Here is a 17,796-nt window from a genome sequence, read left to right on the forward strand (position 1 = left end):
TTATGGCGCACGCCCTTAGCTCCAGCCCAGGGAGGCAGAGGCAGGCAGGTCTCTGAGATTGAGGCCAGCCTGGTGTACAGACTGAGTTCCAGGACAGCTACACAGAGAAACTCTGTCTTGAAAAACAATACAAAAAAGGAAAAGAAAACAAAAGTAATAACATAAAAAAAAAATCCTGCTGGTCCAGATAGGGTAGTGGTACTTGTAACCTCAGGGCTCGGGAGGTAGAGGCAGAAGATAAGTTCAAAGCCGTTCTACGCAGCAAGTTTGATGGCAGCCTCGGCTCGGCTACGTGTCTGTTCAGACCTTCAACTCTCAAGGAAGCACTTCCATTCACTATCATGTCTACTAACAAAGAACGAAGGAGAAGTTCTAATGCAAATGATGAAAGCAAAAGTTTTAGTATTAGGTTGGTGAGATGGCTCAGTGGGTAAAGGCACTGCCACCACAGCAGGTGACCTGAGCTCAATCCTCGGGGACCACATGGTGAAGGAAGAAACAATGCCACAAGCTGAACCAACTCTGACCGCCACATGCACCCTGTAGCACAGGTGTGCCCCTAGATGAAAAATAAAATGTAATCTTACTGTTGCTGAATGTAGTTTGTCTTTGCTACTTTGTGGGTTTTTCTTTTCCCCTCCCTGTTTCACTGTCTATCACTACATAGGAGAGAGAGAAGGATAAAGGACAGAAAGAGAGAGAGAGAGAGAGAGAGAGAGAGAGAGAGAGAGAGACCTGACCCTATTTGAGCATGACTACTAACAAACCACAGCTAACCCCCATGCATGATCTATTGGGACTCTAGCATTTATATACCCTCCGAAAACTTCCCAGAATTCCAAATGTCACATAATCACAGAAACTATCTGCAGCTGGCAAAACCACGCCTCTGCTAGAGCCCGAGGCAAATCACAGTCAGATGCTGAGAAGCAGCCCCATAGCCCACACCTGGGGTTAAAACGGAAACATACTCTTATACTATTACTGTGTTTTATTTTGTTTTTGTTTTTTTGTTTTCAGATAGGGTTTCTCTGTGTAGCCCTGGCTATCCTGGGCTCACTTTGTAGACCACGCTGGCCTCAAACTCACAGAGATCCACCTGCCTCTGCTTCCTGAGCGCTGGAATTACAGATGTGTGCCACCACACCCAGCCACTGCACACAGCCATTTCTGTGTTTTTTTAAAAAGAAAACAAAACTCCAGACTTCTCCCTACAGCTGTATACTTACAACAAAGGCCTGCGCTCTGGTCCGAATTCTGCTTCATAGTAGCCGTCTCTGCAGTCTTTTCCCACTAAATCATGGGGATGAGGCTTGTATGGGTCGTTCTTGGTCACTAAAGTAATTCTTACTTTTCCTTTTCCATAGTAGTTCATAATCTGAAAAGGGAGATTCAATATACAGTGTGTAAGTGTATCTTGTTAAGAACAGATCTACTATATGGGTACTGTGGCACAGACCTGTAACCCCAGCACTTGGAAGACTGAAGCAGGACTGGCACAAGTTCAAGTCCAGCCACGGCTACATGCAATAATACTCTTTAACAAACAAACAAACAAACATTTATTTATTTATTTATTGTGTAGACAATGTTTTGCCTGCAGGTGAGCCAGCAGGCCAGAAGAGGGCACCAAATCTCACTATAGATGGTTGTGAGTACCATGTGGTTGCTGGGAATTGAACTCAGGACCCATGGAAGAGCAGTCAGTGCTCTTAACCTCTGAGCCATCTCTCCAGCCCCAATAATACTCTATTTTAAAAGCAAACAAATATAATGAACTGATCCACTAATTTAAGTTCAATTTATATAATGTAGTTGACGAGGAATAATGTTCAAATATTCAGCTGCTTACTTGAGATTAAAGTTTCCATAGAATATACCAACAGGGAAAATTTATCTTTCAACTTATGAAATGTTTCTTTCTGCCTTAATTTTATCTAGCTTTATCATCTGACTGTTTATTTCCCTTTAAAACAGGTAGGCAGGTCAGGCATTGTGGTGCACACCTTTAATCCCAGGACTTGAGGCAGAGGCAAGAGGAAGTCTGTGAGTTCAAGGCCAGCCTGGTCTACATAGTGAGTTCCAGTACAGCCAGGGCTACATAGGAGACCCTGTCTCAAAAATCCAAAACAAACAAACAAACATGAAAATAAAACAAAAATAGGCATTTTAATGCTCTCTACCTAGTAAACAACTCTTCCTTTGTGTTATGCAAGGAGGCTTCATATTCTGTTTATTCTTGCAAATTTGCCAACTTAAAAAATAAACATTAATATTTCCTGTCTGGGAGTATCTCCCCTCCTTTCTCATCCTAAATTAGATGTACTTTCTTTAAAAGAATCATTTGTTTTTTTGTTTTTTGAGATGAGATCTGATTATGTAGCCCTGACTGTCCTGGAACTAGATATGTAGACCAAACTGATCTCAAACTCACAAGAGATCTACTTGCCACTGGCTCCTGACTTTTTAGGATTAAAGGGGTGCCCCACCATAGATATACATTCTGTGTAAAATTTCATCTTGTTAAACTTAACTTGATTTACTGCTCTCTATACAGTGAATGCTGGGGATATACTTATTTGCTAATTAATATTTTTGTGAAAATATTATATATTAAATAAGATGATTATATTTGTTTGCTGTTATTTCCAGTGTGGCTTGAATATATTTTTGAGGCATATTTATGCCTTTGCCTCCCAAGTTTTAGGATTAAAGACATGTGCCATTGTGCCTGAACATTTTATTTTCTATTCTTTGAATTTTTCATATATAGTCTATACTGACTATAGACTATAGACTATAGTTAATTATATAGTCTATACTGAGCATATCCATCCATCACTAATTCCCTCTTTTTAAAAACAGAATATAACCAAAAAATATTTACTGCCTTTCTAGATGAAAGAGAAGATAATTTTTCAAGACTACAAAATAGGCTGATGGAGAAAGAATTCAAGATATAAAGTGTTTAGGACCTGTTGGAACCGAAAAGATACAAATCTTACATATAATTTTGATGCATAAAGTAGGATGATTTAAGAAGAACAAAGGGTGGTGAGACAGTGCTGCAGGTAAAGGCACCTGCCACCAGCTTCAAACTCAGGATCCCACATAGCACAAGGAGAGAGAACTGTCCTGCGAGTTGTCCTCTGACCTGTACACATGTGTACACACACACACACACACACACACACACACACACACACACACACACAGAGAGAGAGAGAGAGAGAGAGAGAGAGAGAGAGAGAGAGAGAGAGGGAGAGACTGAGAGACCGAGACAGAAGGAGAGAAAAAGGAGGGTTTGAAATCTACCGTTGACTGCACCCACACTATACAAGACAGATCTGTGGATGCTACTAGTTTTGAGCAGTTCCTTCAGGGCGATCCAAGGTGAAGGAGAAAGCTGGGCGTCCTGGTGGAGGGGCTGTGACCACCAAAAGGAGCAAGAGCAAATTACTGCCTCTTCCGAGGCACCTTCTTCCAAAAGGTACTGGGAATGTCTCCTCAAAGACTACCTGAAGAGGGAATCTCTGAGACTGTGGCAGGTTGACAGGACACCATGAGATTGAGCTTGAGCTGCCTGTGCTCCTTCCAGGTTAACCAGGATGAGGGGAGCAGGGAGTGAGGATTAAAACACATTGGTCTGAAATGCTTCGAATGGATTCATAAGTACAATTTAGGAACACGTTTTTTTTTTAAAAAGAGGAGCCAAAATTGATTCACAAAATTGGAAGAAAAATCACAAAAATGTGATTTAAAAACATGAAGTTATCAGGCTAAAAGCGCTTACTAATCTTCTATAGAACCAGAGTTCACAACCCAGCTCCCACGTCAGGCAGTTCACAATTGCCTGGAACCACAGCTTCAAGGGACCTGACACCCTCTTCAGACACACAGACAGACAGACAGACAGACACACACACACACAGACAGACACACACAGACAGACAGACACACAGATGGACAGACAGATAGACACACACACACACAGACACACACAGACAGACAGACACACACACACAGACAGACGGACAGACACACACACACACACACACAGACAGACACAGACAGACAGACAGACACACACACACACACACACACAGACAGACAGACAGACAGACAGACACACATTCTGTTCACCCGTATATTCACAGATACATATATATATATACATTAAAAAAATAAATTTGTACAATCCACAGGACAAAAAGTTTCAGGCACACTATGGTACAATATGGTGACTATGTACAAATAAAAAAACTAGAAGGACTTTGAATGTTTCCACAAGGAGTAACACATGTTTGAGGAGCTAAGTATGTTAACCTGCTTGAAGCATTACATGATGTATATATATGTATCAAGTATTACATGGCACCCAATTAAAATGTATAATTTAAGCATCTACCTATCAGTTAAAACTGTATAAAAACAAACTTGGAAGCCAATATATAACTTGACAATTGACTAATTTTTTTTTATCTTGTAATTCTCCTTAGGTTCAATGATATAAACTATAAGTAAGCTAGTTATAAAACAATGATTTCAGATCTATTGATGCCATAGGAAGAACCATTTTTCAAAATCCATCTTGAGATGGTATCTTACTTTTATCCATCCAGTCTCTAGATCCTGGTACTCTTCCTACCACAGCCTCCTGACTGGTTATTAACTTTGTCTTTGTTTGTAGAGACAAGGTCTTGCTTAAACAGTACAGATTGGCCTAGAACTTCTTATGTAGCCCAGGTAGTCCTCAAACTCAAGATCTACCCCTTTTGCCTCCCAAAGGCTTGGATTACAGTCATGTGCCACCACAGCAACTCACTATTAAGCTTTTAAATTGGCATTTAAACGATAAAAACTAATGAGGCATGACTGCACATGTCTGTAATTCCTTATGAAGGAAGCAGGGGCACAAGGCAGGGTCACTACAAGTTTGGGGTTAGCCTAGTCTAGTGAAATTTTGTTTCAAAACACCACATGTGAGTAAATGAAAAATTAAGTTATAAAAATTAAGAGCCAAGTAGATATAATTTATAAATATAAAATATAAATGTACATTTGCTAAATTCATTCTCAATCAGAAACTATCTTCACAGGCCAGGGATAAGATCTCAGTGGGGGAACCCTTGCCTAGCATTCCGAAGATTCTAGGTTCAATCCCCAGTACTGTCCGTCAACACAGATAAAGAGACCAGTAGCTTAAGCATCTGTAACGGCAGCACTCCTCTCGGGAGAGGGGAAGCAGAGACAAGAGACCTCTGGAAGCTGGTGGACCAGGGAGGCTGGTGTATGACGTAGGAAAACAACAAAGATACCCTGTCTCAAAAAGAAACAGCAACTCACCCAAGGCTGTCCTGATTTGCACATGAGCACTGAGGCACATGAGTGTCTGCATACACACACACACACACACACACACACACACACACACACAGAGAGAGAGAGAGGGGGGGGGTGCTTTAAATGCTGTAAAAAAAAAAAACCTCAGAGTATTAGAGATAAGCAAGAAAAGGATGAAAAACGGAGGGGAAAAGTTCCTATCAGTATCCCCTATAGCCAGGCATGTGTTACACAGCCTTAATTCCAGCACTGGAGGCAGAGGCAGGGGGATCTCTGTGAGTTCGAGGCCATCCTGGTCTACTAAGAGAGTTCCAGGACAGCCAAGGATACACAGAGAAACACTGTCTTGAAAAACCAAACCAAACCAAACCAAAACCCCAAAATAGAGGAAAAGATTGAAAAAAATTAGTTTCCAAGCCTATGTTTACCATACACAACAGTTCCCCTCAGCACTGCCTGGAGAGAATGCCCTTTCCTCATTAAATGCTTTGTAGTGACAAAAGGGATCAGATCCAACGCTGTCATGTACATAAGCACTGTGAGTCTCTGCAGTTACATTACTACATGGACCACAGAGCAGGAAAGACTCCACAGTCTAAGAGATGCCCCTATACATCTGGCTAGTGCAGAGCAAGTGCACAGAAAAGAAAAGAAAAGAAAAGAAAAGGAAAAGAAAACAGAGGAGGGGGCAAAAGACGGTTAAGACACAGAGCCTTTTGCTGGGCGTGGTGGCCACGCCTGGAATCCCAGCACTCGGGAGGCAGAGGCAGGTGGATCTCTGAGTTTGAGGTCAGCCTGGTCTACAAAGTGAGCCCAGGACAGTCAAGGATACACAAGGGTTTAGGGGGGTGGGAGGGAGGGAGGGAAGGAAGTGGAGCCTTTACCATAATCGCCACAGTGAATTATGAAGCACTAAAAGCCAGACCCTGGGGAGAGGCCCGTTACCTGGATGGACGGGTACGTTCGGTTGTTGTCTGTGCTGTGCTCCCCCGGAATGCTGCCGGCTGAGCGCCCTTCACATTTGTATCTAAACCGCATTCCCCTCTGCCTTGGCTGCTCAATTATTTCTACATAAGGATTATATCCACCTGAAATTTTTAAAAGAGACAGGGCAATGAGATTAGACTAGCAATATGATCAGTTTTAATGACGCAGCTTAAAAAAAAAAAACAATACACCAACACTAAGATCTTTTCCCTTCCCAACATCAAAGAACACAGTTATAATGTAATCATAAAAAAGATCTGATGGGGAAGATACCTTTTCCCTCACTCAAACTCAGCTCCTACGCAGTACAACGAACACACAACCGATTGGTGCTTTATTGCTTAAGAGCCACAGCACTGAGTTCTGAGATAACTCCGTTAAAGTTACCTGTCTGCATACGGCCACGTCGAAGGGGTTTTCTCCCACTATTTCCCAAGAAGGGTGAAGAAAATAGTATTCAGGAGTGCATTATACTCCGAAACTGAGTCAAATGTACTTAGCTGCTTTAAATCAGACCCTCGCTGCGTGAAGGGACACCCACTGAAATGTAAAATGCACTTTGTCCTTGCAGATACAAGTATGGAATATCAAAAAAAAAAAATACTAAAAACAGTATATTGACTTTAGGCTCAACTAAAATTTCAAATCAGTTCTACTTAAACCTCCTCCAGAATGTAATGCATACTATGGAGACAATAAAATAATTTACTTTTCGTAACAAATGCAATTCAAAATATGTACCCTTAGGATAAAATAGCGTTAATACAAATATCAAAGTAAGTGTGATGAGTGAAATAAGCTAATCTAAAACAAGTACATACTACATGATCCATTTACATGAAACTCTAGGACATGTAAGTGAAAGAAAGGTGATCACTATTTGTCTAAAACTAGTAGATACACACACACACACACATACATACATGGCCGGGTGTGGTGGCGCACATCTGCAATCTCAGCACTCAGGAGGCAGAGGCAGGTGGATCACTGTGAGTTCAAGGTCAGCCTGGTCTACAAAGTTAGTCCAGGACAGCCAAGGCTACACAGAGAAACCCTGTCTTGAAAGACCAAGAAAAAAATGTATATGTAAGCACACACACATATATGTATAAATACATGTATTTGTATATTATGCTGTATTTCCAAGGGCGGTAGGCCAGGCCTTTAATCTTAGCAGTCTCAAAAGCAGAGTTTGGCTGATCTCTGTGACTCAAGGCCAGCCTGATGTGCATAGGAAGTTTCAGGCCAGTCAGGGCTACATAATGAGATCCTGCCTTAAAAACTAAAAAACAAGGGCTGGAGAGATGGCTCAGAGGTTAAGAGTACTGACTGCTCTTCCAAAGGTCCTGAGTTCAATTCCCAGCAACCACATGGTGGCTCACAACCATTTGTAGTGAGATCTGGTGCCCTCTTTTGGCCTGCAGGCAAAACACTGTACACTTCATAAAAAACTTTTTAAAAATTGTAAAGTTTATGTATACTTATTAGAATTCATTAATTATATGTCAACACAACTTTAAAAACATAAGCATCTTCACCTTTTTTTAATTAGTCGAGTCATGGAAATAAAAGTTCAATAAGGACAACTCCGCTTTCAAGTTAGGGCAGGTAACCATAGGGCTTACTTTAAGAGTGTAAATTCCCCAAACCACAAATCCATTTCACTAAGGCTTATCCTGTTAGGATGTGATCAATCTTCAGAAATGATGAAACGCAAGACCCTGTGCTAATTATATCTTATTATTAATATCCTCTGTAAAACATATGCATTAAATTCTTACCAAGTACCACACATACAAGAGGTAGTCAGTAAATGGTATATTACTTCAGATGCTTTCTTGAAGACAATGGCACAGTGACACCATCACTATCACAACTGCTATCCTAAAGGACCTCACATCCAACCGTGAGGGAAATATTAGTGTACATCACAGTTATTAGTATACATTGCAATTATTAGTGTACGAAAAGGGGGGAAGTACTAACAAAATTCTGCAGAAAATTATAATAAGAACAAAAGCGGAATCTAAGGGCTTAAGAGAGGGAAAATGTAACAAAACAAGAGTGAAAAGACATTCTAGAAAAAGGGAAGTAATTGTCCATATAAGGTACATTAGCCATCTATGTACGGAGTACAATCGCACTCTTAGAACCAAAAGTCCAAGCACATTCAGTAATATGGATTTCTTTCTGTATGTGAAAAAAATCAATGCTTTTATTCAGGGATATCACAAGATGAGACTAGCATTCTAGAGTAATAATTCTGAAGACTGAAGAAAGAAAGAAAATACTCAGTTTAAAGATTACTTACACACACACGTATCTGATTTTTCTCCTATAAACATATACATAGAAGAAATTAGCAACAACAATAAACTAACACAACTATAACAAACTATTATAACAAGTTACTTAAAACTTTATGAAATTTTCTTTTTTAATATTTTTGTACTACCAGTTGATTATAACTAAATGAACTGAGGGAAATGAGTCCAGGACAGCCAAGGCTTCACAGAGGAACCTGTCTCGAAACCCTCCCCTCCCCCAAAACAACCTGACAGTATTTTGGTACCTAACCATCAAAGACAAGTTAATCACTGGTGTCTAGGGGCTAGGGAGACAGCTGAGTCAGAAAAGTGGTTTTCATTCAAGTACATGATCCTGAGTTCGGTCCCCAACATCCACAGCCTGGAAGCCCAGTGCTGGAGAGAGAGCATACACAGGAAGCTTGGAGGAGCATAGCCCGATGGGTAGGAACTAGGTCCCAGTGAGACAGACAGACAGACAGACAGACAGACAGACAGACAGACAGACACACACACACACACACACACACACACACACACACACACACACAGGACATGTGGTTTCTACTTTAAGTTGCTCAATAACTTACTGTTGCTACCTTTAATTTTATTCATTTTGATCCAGAACTCTCTTGATTTGAATCTATTACTCATTTGCTTTTTCAAAGGACAGAAAGCAGGCCCAAGGACCTCCCGGGTTCAATCTTAGTCTCACCAAAAACTAAGCAAAAGAACCCAAACAAACAAACAAAAACACAAAAAGAGAGAGGAAACAATTTTAATCCAACCAAGTTCATAATAATGACTGAAAATGTAAAGCAAACGACCATTTCACAATTTATGTATCATTGTATATGTGGAATTTACATCTCAATTTTAAGTATTTCACAGCCTGTGTGTTCTTGTAGGACTCTTTAAGACAATGTACATTCTTTTTTCAATTGTGTTAAACTCAGCGTGGTATTTTCCAGTGGCATCTTAAAGAATTTATGTGGTTGGATGAAAAGGTCAATAAAACCCAGCCTGCTACTTAAGAGTGTTCTGGTGGGAAACTGATAGAGGATGACATCATTAATGGTAGCTGGTTAACTTTTTGAAGAAGTTAAAAAAAAACATGGTAGGGTCATTTAAAGCAAGTTGCATAGTTCTTTAAACAAGTTAAGTGTATTTATGAAATTATGAAGTACATAAAATTGTTAATAAGATTATTTTTTTAAAAATTCAAAGTAGTAAGAATTGCCTGAGTATTGTCGCGTAATGCCATGCATTTATATTACTTTTCCTCTTGTAGAAATTCTTCATTGAGCTGGGCAGCTACTCTACCAATTGATGTACATCTTTCTCTTCTTGAGACAGGGTCTCCAGTAGCCTAGGCTGGCCTCCCCCTCACTGCGCAGCTGGAGGCTGTCCTTGAACTTCTGATCTTCCAGACTCTACCTTCCAAGTATCAGGGTTAAGACTTCTGCCACCACTTAGCTTTGTTGTTAAATAAAGCCATGTGTTTTACTTCTTCAAGCTACTGAACGACAGAAATTTTATTACTCATTAATGCCTTAAATTAGCACCTGTGGGGAAATTAAAGTTCCAAAGCTCTTTTGTGTCAGTTATTCAAAATTTGAAGGACTAGATTAATGACCAATCAATTCCTCCTTATTGGATTCCTTTGTAATGGAAAAATACTGCTTTGTAGTATTGCTTCCTTGTGTCTGTTCATATTTTTATTTAACTATATCTGTGACTTAAAAAAAGATTTATTTATTATTATGTATACAGTGCTCTGCCTGCATGTACACCTGCACACCAGATCTCATTATAGATGGTTGTGAGCCACCGTGTGGTTGCTGGGGATTGAATTCAGGACCTTTGGAAGAGCAGCCAAGTGCTCTTAACCTCTGAGCCATCTCTCCAGCCTCATCTGTGACTTTTAAGACCCTCCTGGCTATGCAATTGTCTGCACCATGAGTCAGCACAACGGGCCAATCATCTTCCTCCTGGTGCTGTTTGCAATGCCATTCCTCTTGAAGATGAACAATGAAAAACTGTGCCCTCTACGGAGAGCAAGAAGAGAAAATTATAAATCAGGGAAACTTAGGGAAAATAAATACTCTTAACTAAATTTACTTAAAATCACTGTTGTTTTTAAAAGCACAGACATGTTTTCAAAATTCTTTCTAAACAATTTAATTACAGTATTTTTCTTTAACCAGGACAAGTGTAAGGTAAGGACCGGTCCCTACAGTTTGAGTTGCACCGTAAAATGCTAATATTGACTAGAATAACCTTTGGATTATAACTAAAATGTTTGTGAAATACTTATGATCTCATGTGCACTAGGTAAAAAAGCTGTTCTTTGAAAACATTGAGCCTATTTAAAATCTCAAGTATGGGATTTTAAGATTAAGAGGAAATTACACTGAAATATTAGAAATAGATAAATTTTTGGAATTATGTATAAAATAGGCATACCTACTAAAATACAATTGCTAGAACTAGAAGCCATAAGTAAGTGGACAATGAGAATTTGTTAACTACAAATATTAATTATAATACCAATTAGAACACACACACAGGTATTTCTCACTGGTTCTCTTTAATTTTCATAAAGAGAATTGGTGTTATCTCATCTTAAAGATGATAAAACTAAATATCAAAATAACATGAAAATTTGAGGAAAAAGTTGACGACGATGATGATTTTTTTTTTTTGAGGCTGTCTCACTGTGTAGTCTGGCTGGCCTGCAACTTGCTTTATAGATCAGATTAGCCTTGAATTCAGAGATCCACCACTCACCTCTGCCTCTGAGTGCTGGGATTAAAGGTATACACTTCTATGTATGTCATAGACACACATACACACACACTAACAATTTTAAGTAATATAGCAGTGAGGAACTTATAATCCAAGAAACTAACAAATCTGATTACCAAATGGATATCTTCTGGGTCTATGAACACAGAAGAGATAGGAAAAGAATGACCTCTCTATTCCCCCTTTCTCTCCCCCCCTCCTCTCTGCCCATCTCTTTCTCTGTCTGTCTCTATCTCTCTGGGGTACCCCTCCCCACTTTCCTTCTCCCCCATGCTCATTTAATAAACTCCTCTATAACATAAACAAAAGATAGTGTTCCATGAGATTTTTTTTTTTTTTTTTTTTTTTTTGCTGAAAGAACAAAAGTCACAGGTGTCATCAAACTGGAGAGATGTAATTACAACCAAATTTTGAAATAAAATCAGTTGTTTCATTTGTATTTTATTTATGTAACAAGAAAAAAAGCAGTTAAGCACAAAACCTCAACAGATATGGCAATAACTATAATCTAAAATAAATGCAAATATCTTAAGAATACAAGGCAAATGTTTACATTCAAACTAGTCCCAAGAAGGAAGTTTGTTCTGAGGCTGTACATCAGAAACGATGTAGGTAGCTTTCCAAAACCATATCCTAACCTCAAAGAGATCTAAGGAGAAATATAACTCTTCAAGAAAAAAAGCCCACATAGATTTCTGAAGAAGCTTCCAAATTAGTCTAAATACCCTGTGGACCAACTGGCCCAAAACGTGAAGAAGTAAAAACAACAATGCAAATCATTCAGGGAAGCCACCCAAAAAGCACTCTGGCCAGCGTCATTCTCCCGCCCACCAAAGAGAGAAAGAAAAAGAAGGAAGAAAGATGCCTTATTCAACTGAACAAAGAAAATACAGCCTTTGATTTTTTTATATAAAATATGATTTTGAACCTCTCGGTGCCTTATTATTTACAATACAATGAGCATCATACTAACCGCAGTTGAGATCAGCTGACTAGAGCATCTTTCCCTCAGAAATCCTAGGTAACCAACGAGCAAGCAGCCAATAACCACACGCTCCCAACCATCATCTCTATCCACTCTGGAGAAGAAATAATAAAGAGCTAATCTTCTTCCAACAGACAGGTCTATCAAAGCCTAAGTCAAGCCAGAGCCTGTCACTCACACCTGAAATGCTAGCACTCCAGGAGGCTGAGGCAGGAGAATCAGGAGTTTAAGCTCATCACAGCTTCACAGCCTCGGGTTACATGAGACCCTATATGAAAAAACAAAGCCAAAGTGTGTGTGTGTGTGTGTGTGTCTGTGTGTGTGTGTCTGTGTGTGTGTGTCTGTGTATCTCTCTCTGTGTGTGTATTTTGTACACATATATATTAAAATGTCAGTATAACCAGCTGACTTTCAAACAGAAGAAAAAAACCTAAGTAACAGAATTTTCAAACGAGTATTCAACTGATGTATGGACCACAGGTAAATCAAAGAGATGTAAATGCTTTGCAGTAAGATTTCACTGCTGTGGGCACAGGGGGGGAAAAACAAAAACCAAAACCAAGTCCTAAGGAGATTTTTATCCGCTAGAATGAGAAAGTAATGTTCAAAGCCTTTCCTAGAATAAAAAATGCAGGGCAGGGCCAAATCATCTCTACTAAGATTTCAAACAGCCAGGCATGGTGGTGCGCCCCTTTGATCTCAGCACTCTGGGAGGCAGAGGCAGGTGGATCACTGTGAGTTGGAGGCCAGCCTGGTCTACAAAGCAAGTCCAGGACAGCCACGGCTACACAGAAAAACCCTGTCTTGGAAAAACCAAAACCATAAACCAAAAACCAAACAAAACAAATCTGTCTTAAAAACACAAGAGATCCAGTTAAATACAATTTTCACACAAAACTTTTGTTTTGGATAAATACATCCTCCTCAACACTCAGGTCACGTTCTCATAAACACCATCATGAAGAGAACACAGATGGGAGAAAACTGAAACAAGCAACCTATGCTGAGTTCCTTAAGGTACCCTGTGTTCCTAATTATGACCCTACCCACCGCCATTTCCTCCACTCTTTCTCTTTATTACACATTACTAATTTTATAACACTTCTATCTCTTTTCCATGTGTTTTGTTTCTGAAATATATCTGCATTTGTGAGCAGTCTTACTTAAAAAAAAAAAAAAAAAAGGAAGTCATTTGCTTTAGCTAACCACTCCTAACTTCCAGCTCTATTATTAAAGTTTAGGTAAGCTGTCTCACAGTTATATTCACTTTTATTAGGGGGGAAAAAAGGGTTATCTTGAAATTCACATAGAAAAAGTTGGTGAGTAGTATGGGCTACAAAAATAATTTCTTCCTGTACTTCCTGTCATGTGGCACAGAGGAATCATACTGAAGGGAAGAATGTGATTGAATGCAAACTTTCTACATTTTAAAGCGCATTTCACCAAAGCCACCGTATGTGCCTCACAAAGCAATTGTGGCTCCCTTTGTTCTTTTTAGGAAATAATGAAAAGTTAAAAAAAAAGAAAAGAAAAGAAAAGAAAAGTTTTAACTATGGACATAACGTGTCTAACTTAGAACAAATGGCAAAACCCCATGCACAGTGACTGTCTGGATATGCAGACCTTTGAATTGGGAACATTTTCCTCCACTTTGCCTGTTGTAATTAATCTTATCAAAAGTCTAGAATCAAAGCTCAGTACTTTTTAAAAGGCAATGAAAAACAGCTTAATGGCTACCTAGGAAGACATAATTTGCTAATTTACCTGAACAATAATTAGAAATCACCATATAAAATCCTGTCTACTCGTGGCATTTATATAATTCTGCTCAGGAGATTATGATCTGTGATATTTACATAGGCACCACCTATTCAATTACACATACTTATTTACATACGACATCCGGAGAGAAATGAACAAATGATCTTCAATGCTTGGTAATCAATAGGAATTCTTTTCAAGGTTTCAATACCATATTACAAAAAAGAATCTAAATTATATAGTGATAAATTAAGCAATTTTTGTTACTCTTAAATTACTATTTCAAATGGAAAGGTATTTTAAATGTATTTCATAATTTTTTCTCTCTATGGTCTTTATAACTGACAGTGTACCCACAGACTCCTTTAAACTATATTTTTGCCTAGAAGAAATTACTGAATTACAATTTAAATGACACAATGTATTTTAAATGGTATCATTTGGTACAACCCTTGATAAAAGATCAAAATGCAAGAATACTGACATTACAACTTACAAGGTTTATTTTCTTTTGTTTGTTAGGGTTTTTTTCCCTGACAGTACTGAGCAACCCAAGAGCTACAAACCCAACCGGACTTCTAAATCCTTAAAACTTGCCATTTCTTTTATAAATTCCCCCTCTTTAATTTTGGGGAATCCTTTCTATAACAGCACAAAATATGTGTCGTTAGACAAACTACAATTGTATCACATTTTAAAATCAGCTGTCTTACAGTACCTTATGTAATAAATAATTTTTTTCTCGAAAAATCTTCAAGTATTACATTCATATTGATATAAAATACAATTAAGTACACAAGGCAGAACTGTTTTATTTAACAAAGCTTGCCACTCTTTACAACTTTCATACAAAATCTCTTTCTGATTACCAGTGAATTAATTAAATATGTCAAGTCTCTTTGTGCCTTTTAATCTGAACATAGAGTAAATTTACCAGTTTACTAGATTATCTGAAAGTCTGGGTTCACTCAAACGGGTAAAGAGAAAGCTGAAATATTTTAAACTACACTTGTTTTCTCATGAAAAACCACAGACAAACTGAAGTCAAGTGTCATGTGAAACACCCCAGTTTCTTTGAGGGCCTACAGCGGGAGTTATGGTTATTGTTCTGCTCAACTCTTAAAGGAGTTCATTAAGCTTTCTACACTTCCTCTTCTCGGCTAGACGCCTTTTACTGAGGGTCATTGGGAAGATCAGGGTCAGCATCCTGCTACAGACTGAAGGTGTCTTTTTTTTTTTTTTTTTTTTTTAGCTTCCCAGGGCCAGGAAAGCGCTCACCACCGCCTGGGGCGGCTAGGTGTACTCGCTTGCTTTACAACAGAGCAGGGCTGTCACGCTAGACTCCCTCCCCGTCCTGTAAACGGTTTCTTAACTGCTGTGTTCCCCTCAAAGCAGGTGATCTAGTAGTTACTAGTGGCAAATAAACACTGACATTAAGTGATCACATTTTATTCCTACCAACTACTTTAAAGCAGTCCCCAAAACAAAACAAAAAAAACAAAAACAAAAAAAAAAACCCGCCTCGCCCTCTTGCTGCTAACAAAATGTTCGTACAGGGTTGAGGGTTGAAAGTCGATGACGTCTCTACACGGTAATCTAGACAAGTAACCCCTTTAACTCGCAGGGTGGGGGGGAAAGCTAGCGTTTTCACTTGGAACTAGTTAAAACGCCACCGAGGATTTTTACAGCCACGCCACATTCTGTACTCTGTCAGCCCCAGAGCCATTAGTTACTGGCACCGTTGGACTTTTAAAAAAGAAAGTTCGCCTGAGGTTCCTCTTTTTTTTTTTTTGCTCGAAAATGTAAAAAGCGTCTCAATACCACTGAGTCTTTAACCGCGAGCCGTCTCAGCTCTCCTTTATTGAGATTACCCCCCTCAAATCCTAAAATCATGCTGTCGGGAAGTTCGAAGGTTCTGGCTATTAGGAGGAGGAGATCAGATTACAGTGCGCCGCTTTGATTTCACACGCAAACCCCGAAGCGGGTTAACTTTTTAAACGGCTGACAATTTGCCAGGTGAGACGACTTGAAAGGCAGAAATGTCCCAACCCCAAACCGACTCCCCGACAGACAGCTCCTTCCCGGGACCCGCAGGTGCTCACCCGGGTACTCACCGGAGGCCATGGCTCGGCTCCGCGCGCCGCCTGCTGCAGCTTCCAGCATCGGCCAGAGGCGGCAAAGCCAGCCAGTCCGTCCGTCCGTCCGTCCGTCTGTCCGTCCGCCGCCAGTCCGTCAGCCAGGCAGCCAGGCAGCCGGGAGGCCGAGCAGCCGCTGCAGCCGGGACCCCAGTGCTCTGACCACCCCCGGGCCTCCTCTTCTTTCCCGGCCTCTCCGGGTTTGCGGCTCACACCTTCCCACCCCTGAATCTTCACGCGCGGGCCACTAGTGTCCCTGGCGTCGCCCTGCCAGGATGCCGCTGCAGGGGCAGGGGGCGGGGCGGACCGCCCGGCGGAACGGGGATTTCCCGCTGCTTACGTCACTCGCGCCACCGCCCACCCGGGGCGGGGGAGAGGGCGGAGCCTCGCGGCGGGCGCGCGCCGGCCGCCGTCCCACGGGAGCTGCAAGCGGCCCGCGCGCTCCGTCGTGAGATCGCGCGGGCAAACTCCCTGGGGCGCGCGGTGACGGCTCGGCGCGTGCGAAGCCGCCGGCGCCGGAGAAATCCCCCTCCTCCGGTGTCCTCGGGACGCGGCTTCGAGCCGGGGAGCCGAGGGGCGTGCCCGTGACGTCGCCGAGCGGCCGGGGGCGGGCCGGGCCGGGGCGGTGCGGCGGGCGCGCACCTCCGCCGCGGGAGGCCCGCCCGGGGTTTTCGAGCGGTGGTTCCCCGTCTTCCCGATTTCGCACATGCAAATCTCCGCCCCCGCGCTGGAGCGCGCGGCCGTGCGGGCGCTCTCGAGGGGAAGTGCGGAAGCGCCGGCGCCCGCGTTCGGCTGGGAGGCGCGGATTTGCATACGGGGACCCCCGCAGTCTGATTTTTTTTCCCCCTAAATTCGACATTACGTCTTTTACTTAACAAACGCTTTCGGCTGCGCTGCGAGGCCGCTGCCCCAAGCTGTCTTAAGTGAACGCGACGTCCAGAGATTTGACCGAGATAGCCCAGCCCTAAGGCAAGGACAGAACTTTGAGTGGCTTGACGGGGCTGGCAGAATCCTGTTTCCCCTTAGTTATTAATACGCACCTGTTCTCTTGGTCCGTGGTGAATAATCATCTTCATTGTATACTCGAGTTGACTGGGGTTTGGAGCAGTTTAGTAGCTTGTCGGTACATAAGCTCTAGTAAGGAAAAGCGGGAGTTAAGTTTCAGGTTGCCCAGCCCAGTTTAACGCACTCCCAGCACGGGAGAGACTGAGGACTGTCTCAACAAGAAAAATAACCCCGAGTTATCTAGCTCCGCCTCCTGCCTTCTCCTATCGCTTAATGACTAAAACAAGTAATGGAAGGGAAATCAAGAATATCATCCTTGCCGGGGCGTGGTGGCGCACACTTTAATCCCAGCACTGGAGAGGCAGAGGCAGGTGGATCTCTGAGTTCCAGGCCAGTCAGAGCAAGTTCCAGGACAACCAGGGCTTGTATCTCACAAAACAGCAACATAAGGGGGGGGGGGGAGGGA

At 41.4% G+C, this 17,796-nt stretch overlaps 1 protein-coding gene across 5 annotated transcripts in view; it reads right to left on the reverse strand.

The window, feature by feature from the left end:
• REL (REL proto-oncogene, NF-kB subunit) overlaps positions 1-17,512 on the reverse strand; it is a 35,677-nt gene extending 18,165 nt beyond the window's left edge. For 2 of the 5 annotated variants that reach the window (XM_084799754.1, XM_084799751.1), the window contains exons 1-3: positions 16,305-16,998; positions 6,289-6,431; positions 1,230-1,378 (exon numbers count right to left, since the gene is read on the reverse strand). In XM_084799754.1, coding sequence (XP_084655880.1) covers positions 1,230-1,378; positions 6,289-6,431; positions 16,305-16,353 — 341 coding nt within the window. In that variant the 5' untranslated portion in view covers positions 16,354-16,998. Of the gene's footprint in view, positions 1-1,229; positions 1,379-6,288; positions 6,432-16,304; positions 17,000-17,365 lie in introns of those variants that run through there. The other 3 variants (XM_084799755.1, XM_084799753.1, XM_084799752.1) reach the window with 3 other exon arrangements.
• Between the last annotated feature and the right edge of the window lie 284 nt (positions 17,513-17,796).

Source organism: Acomys minous (genome assembly GCF_964271855.1).
Source record: "Acomys minous genome assembly, chromosome: 10".
NCBI lineage: Eukaryota > Metazoa > Chordata > Mammalia > Rodentia > Muridae > Acomys > Acomys minous.